This window comes from Phaenicophaeus curvirostris, chromosome 6 (genome assembly GCF_032191515.1).
Source record: "Phaenicophaeus curvirostris isolate KB17595 chromosome 6, BPBGC_Pcur_1.0, whole genome shotgun sequence".
NCBI lineage: Eukaryota > Metazoa > Chordata > Aves > Cuculiformes > Cuculidae > Phaenicophaeus > Phaenicophaeus curvirostris.
This window is the reverse complement of record NC_091397.1, coordinates 20,079,934-20,085,666: the sequence shown is the minus strand read 5'-3', so window position 1 is coordinate 20,085,666 and position 5,733 is coordinate 20,079,934. Positions and strand designations below refer to the sequence as shown.

The following is a 5,733-nucleotide window of genomic DNA, read 5'->3' as shown; positions in this document are numbered from 1 at the left end:
CTGTCTAATTTCTCCAGCGGTAGTAAAACCACGAACGTCCTCGTTAGTGGCTCACACTAAACTGAGGTGTACACGTGTGAAAATTATTTGGCTGTTTAACTTCTTGCCTTTTGATGTTGCCTGCGCGGAGGGGGCCCGGCGGAGCAGCCCGCTGGGGGTGCCCAGGCCCATCCCTGCCCAGCTCCTGCTCCCTCTCCCGGGGCTGGGGCTCTGGCAGGGCTGGGCGCCATATTTCACGTCCTCAACCCTGCAAAGCTTATTTGGTATAAATTTATGCTTATTCCTTCCCCTCCCCCCGCTTCCCAGGATTATTTCGGGAACCTGAAAAGGCACCTCTGTAATTTACAATTCCTGGCCAAATCAGCATATCTCTAATTGGAAGTAAACAGGGTCAGGGGACGGAGTTACTTTGAAAGTGATATGTTGTTTAATTGACAAGGCGGAATTTTAGGTTTCAAGTTTGCATATTGCACCTCCGTAGCTTTTGGGTTTGGCTCTTTTTCTTTATTTTTCCCCCCCTTTTCTTTTTTTTGACCTTTCTCAAACAGACAGGGTTTTCTAACAGAGCAGGGGGGCTTTCCTGAGCAGTACATTTCATATGTATTCACAGTTCTCTGGAAATAAGGCTGTAATCTGTGCAGCTCTAAACACACGAATGTAAACATTCATCTCCGAACAACTTCAGTAAGCAGATTTTTCACGACCATCGTAATTTCTGCAAAGCGGTTAAGTATGCAATGCACCTTTTGCAACTGGCAGTTTAAAGTGATGTGTGTGCATGTGCATGCAGGGGGGAAGGGAAACTCCACTGCAAGGCAATTGTTTACTCTTTCTAACTATATTTGGCTGCAGGTATTCTGAGACTGGGCCTTTTACAATGAGAGGAAAGCCACGGTGTGGGTATAGTAAACAGAGCTGAAATCAGTTAGTGACTGCTTGGAATATTTAGAGACGAGGGGATGGGAGAGGGCATCACAAAAGGCAGGAATTAAAAAATTGAAACCCAGGCCATCAGAAATGTTGACTTTGAGTCACACAGTAAACATTACATTGTTGCTTTGTTTTCCTTTTTTTGATTTACGATAAATTATTCTCCTGGGATTGATCGATGAGTGGAATCCTTAAAATTTAATTTGGGAATGATCTAGTATAAATAAAATGCTGATCCAAAGAAAGAAACCAGCAATTATTCATCCTAAACTCTGCTGATTCAGCAACTCAATTATAACTGCCTTTCTCAAGCTGCAAACTTTTCAGGCAGTTTCCAGAGTTGCTGTACCCGTCCTCCCCCCGCAGCAGGGACCTTCCCCCGACTCAGCTCGGCATCCACCACGGCCTCCAGCCTCGCTTCTTTTTTTTTTTTTCCGCCCCTTCCCTTTCTTTTCGAGGGGTTGTGGGGGGAGACAGTTAACCTCTTGAAGCGTATTTCCTCCAAATAAAAACAATGAACTTACAAACGGAGAGGAAACCACGGATAACTCTGCAATAATTCAAAGTGTATGGAATCAGGAATGTTTTTTAAACAGTGTTTTTAATTGAAAATAAAGCTAAAGCATGCTTTTCAACAGTGCAAATTTCCATAATTTTGATTTACTGCTTCCATCATCACAATATATTATACCAGCATGTCTTACCGAGGGCCAGACTCTAGAAGTCTGCCTGTTCGACTATTTCGATATTAAGTGCAAATATAGATAATTGCCTCTGATTGTCACGTGCAGTTGAAACGTTTCTGCTACATAGAGAGGATGGCATGGCGAAAAAAACAACCCCACGACAACATATTTCAAGAGATGAGGATAGAACCGGGAAGTGTAACACAGCTTAAACGCCTGAGTTTTGGTGCCAAAAAAGCTATGAATAACACGGTCTTTCTCATTTTGTGTATTCTTTCCACTCACAGCCTCTCGTTTCACTTTCTGTGTTGTATTTACTGCTTTGCTATTTCCTCCAGCCAGCGTGAGGGGGTGGACCATAAATTGTACTGCTAGCCGGCCAAATATTTTAGTTGCTTTGCAAGTTTGTAAGGGGCATGTTCAGACCACAACTTAAGCATGACATTAGTGGGTAACAGTAACCTTATTTAAGACCTCTGGGTGAAACGAAAAAAAGGCTTCCCAGCTGCAAAGAGTGGCTGTACAAGTAAAAAGACACCCTTTACCAAAAATAGAATTCCACGTTTATTTACTAGTTTCAGATGAGGCAGCTTTTTCTAGCGCTGGGGTCGTAGTCGGACCCCAGCCTTTCCAAACCAGAGAAAAAGGAGTAAGTGCAACTGCTCTTCGAAAAAGACACCCCTGCACCCGAAAACAAAGCTCCCGAAGAGTAGGCTGCTGCCACATTGAATTATAGTGAACCCTTACTGTGCAACCATGTAACTTAACAAACTTTAACTGAATTAACAGTTAGACTTCCATTTTCGAAATCTAGTGCATAAATTTAATGGCTCATTCTAATATTTATTATTCAACCTTTTGACATTTATTTGCAGCAGTTGAATTGAGGTACTGGTGCATTATTAGCATTTAAACAGTAAAGTGTTCCAGCTCTACCATAATAACTGAGTTTAACTTGAGTCTTTAGCCTAAGTACTCTGTGGGATGTAACCAAAAAAAAAACCAACCAAACCCAACACCCAAATGCAACCGAAACAAAAAAAAAATAAATTAAAAAAAAAACCAACACACTGTTGTTATGGTAAAGAAAATAGTAATCCAGTTTCTGTCTTCACAATGTGATAAAACAGGATTCCAAAAGTGTGTATAGCATTAATGGGCTTGTACAAACCATCCTGCAGAGTTTAAAAAAAAGTAAGAAAGTTAAAGGTGGTTCAAGAAAATATTTTCCAAACTACTTTATTAATTAAATTTCCTGAATTTGTGGCTAGGTGGAAGAGGTATTGCAGAACCGCCCAGCTGCCATTTCCATACAGGATGGGCCTTGTGAGGTGGTTGGGAATCCTTAGTGGTGTTTAAGGAATAAGCTGGCAACAAATCCCCATCATTGCCAATAATTAGTGATGGTGGACAGGGAAAATTTGCCATGAAATTAAATGGCCTTTTCACTGCTGATGCTACATTGCTGGCTACCCTTTTGCGTCTATTGTTAACTGTAAAATCATCCAGTGTTCCTTCATGTGTCTCGATTTTACCTGTAGGACGTGGGCTTCGAGCTGATTTCAAATTTGGTTTGACTGGAGGAGTCTGCAGTACAGGTCGCTTTCCCAAAACCAGTGTCCTGTAATTTTTTCTCACCCTTGCTCCAAATTTATACTCCCCATCCTCAGGTTTTGGAGTACCTAAAGTGCATGAGAGGACCTGACTCTGAGTCAGCGGGTTTAAGGAAGTGGTTTCTTTCTCAGTGCATGCAGAATCTTCCTTGGCTGTTAATAAAGCGTCCTGGTTACTACTCTCAGTCACACCGTAAAACTCATCCTTAGTATCATTGCACTCACACTTTAGCTTATGTGTTGTAAGGTCAGGCTCATACTCGTCGTTTGCACTGCTGTCCTCTATTTTGATTTTAATGCTGTGCAGGAATGGCAATGCCTTATCGCCTGTTTCAGTGCACTGGAGCTCAGCTGCTGCTGCTGCTGCTGCTGCTGCTGCTGCCCCTGGAGAAGCAGCATCCTCCTCAGGATCAGTTTGTAAAGAGGGCAAATCCGTGGCAAATTCAATACAATGAGGGATTTTGGAATCTTTCTCTGAATTTGCTGCCGCTGATGAAGAATCATTATTTAAGAACCTAGCAGCTATTGTGTTGTTATCTGCACGGTGTGTAGTAGTTGCTCGAAGGCATTTCCTTGCCTCTCTGAGTATTCTTTGTTGTGGAAATGCATTGTTTGTCTTTGGGCTAGGTGAAGAGGCCCCCTTTGCAACACAGTTAATTGTTAGGTCAGTACTCTTGGCATTATTGGAAAATTCAGAGTGTGGGAATGTGATCTCGGTCACCCTACGGTCTCTTATCTCGGCGAAGCAGCTCCCCGGGCCGCCGGAGCAGCGCAGCGCCCAGCCGGGGCGGCCCCAGTGCTCGGGCAGCTCGGGCTCGACCGCTCCGGGCGGGCCGCGGAGGGCGGGCAGCCCGCCGGGATCCGCGGGGGCCGGGGCCGGGGCGCGGGGGGCGGCGGCGGCCGCCAGATGGTACAAGAAGTCGGCGTGGACCGCGCCGGGCGGGCTGCAGAAGCTGGTGCGCCTGAAGCGGATGCTCTGCACCGAGACCTGGCTGGAGACCGAGCTGGAGTCGGAGTCCGAGGTGCTGTCCTCCTCCTCCTCCTCCTCCTCCTCTTCCTCCTCCTCCTCCTCCTCCGAGCTGCCCTCGCTGGAGTCCGTGGCGCCGCTGCCCTCCTCGTCGTCGTCGTCCTCCTCCTCCTCGTCCTCCTCCTCCTCCGAGCTGGCCTCGCTGGAGCTGGAGAGGCTGGAGCCGCAGTCCGAGTCGTGCGCGGCGCGGCCGGAGCAGCAGCTGGACTCGGAGTCGCTGCTGGCGCTCTCGGGGAAGGCGGCGGGCGGCGGCGCGAAGCCGCGGGGCAGCGGCAGCGGCGGGGCGCCGCGGGGCCGGCGGGAGGCGCCGGGGGGGCCCAGCGCGGCGGCGGCGGCCCCGTGGCGGCGGGGGCGGCGGCGGCCGCGGGCGGGCGGGGGCGGGGGCGCGGCGGCGGCGGCGGGCGGGGGGCGGGCGGCGGGCGGGCGGCGGGCGCGGAGGGGAGCGCAGGCGCCCGCCGCCGTTTCATAGTTTACGGGGGGTTTGCGAGGCGCCCGAGCGATCTCCGGGTAGCCGCGGCCAGTGTATTTACTAAAAAGGTGAGGTAGATGAGCGGCCGGCGGCGAGGCGGCGTCCCCCGGGCGCGACGCTCCCCTCCGCGGGGGCGGCGGCGGCCGCGCAGCCTCCTCCAGCCCCAGCCAAAGTTTGTTCTCCTTCCAGAAGCCGCGGAAGGGGTCGGCGGGCACCGGCTCCGGGTCGGCGGGGGACAGCGCCCGGCTCGTTCTCCTCCGCTTCGTCCTAAGGACCCGCTCGGTTTTGCAGGATGTGTAAAGGGCTTCCACGTCCTCTCTGGAGATCAGGGTGCATTTGGCGGCGTGGAAAGCGATGGAGTTGATGGCTTTGAGTTTCCTCAACTCCTCCAGGTCGCAGTGATGCTTTTTGACTCTTAAATGATCCATTCGCTTGTGCACGGTAGTTCGCGGGATATTTTTGAGCAGGTCTGTAAAAACCTGGGAGAGTGCAAACATTTGCTTTCCTTTAATGATGAGGTAGCCGAGCCTCACGCCATCCACCTCTTCAAAACCCGACTTCAGGTCTCCCATTTCGTGAATTAAATTATTCCCAGCATTTGCAGATAGAGAGAGAGGTGGGAAAAAAAAAAAAGGAAAAAAACAAAAAAAAAGAAAAAGCCACACACACACAATCCTCAGCCAGATGCTGTATTTGTCTCAAGGCATCCTGCTAATAAAATATAACAAAGGCTGTTATTCTTGGTGAATGAAATGCCAAACTTTAGACAAAATTTAAAAAAAAATAAATTAAAAAAAATCGTGAGGCTACAATCAATATATAATCTTAAAAATCAGGTTTGCCAAAGTGTTTCTCTAAGTTGCTGCTGAAGATCAGTACCTGCTCCCTTTCATTCCCTGCTTTTCCATCGGAAACTATGATAATGGAATGTGAAGGGAGGAAGAGAAAAGAAATGCAGCTGCTATTCCCGCCGCTGCTTTAGCTACAAATAAAATGACAGAGTGAAGT

The 5,733-nt window shown here is 48.6% G+C and overlaps 1 protein-coding gene across 1 annotated transcript; it reads right to left on the bottom strand.

The window, feature by feature from the left end:
• Nucleotides 1–1,348: 1,348 nt before the first annotated feature.
• SKIDA1 (SKI/DACH domain containing 1) lies at nucleotides 1,349–5,297 on the bottom strand. The gene has a single exon (XM_069859517.1). The coding sequence runs from the start codon at nucleotides 5,295–5,297 to the stop codon at nucleotides 2,859–2,861; it is 2,439 nt and encodes an 812-aa protein (XP_069715618.1). The 3' UTR covers nucleotides 1,349–2,858.
• Between the last annotated feature and the right edge of the window lie 436 nt (nucleotides 5,298–5,733).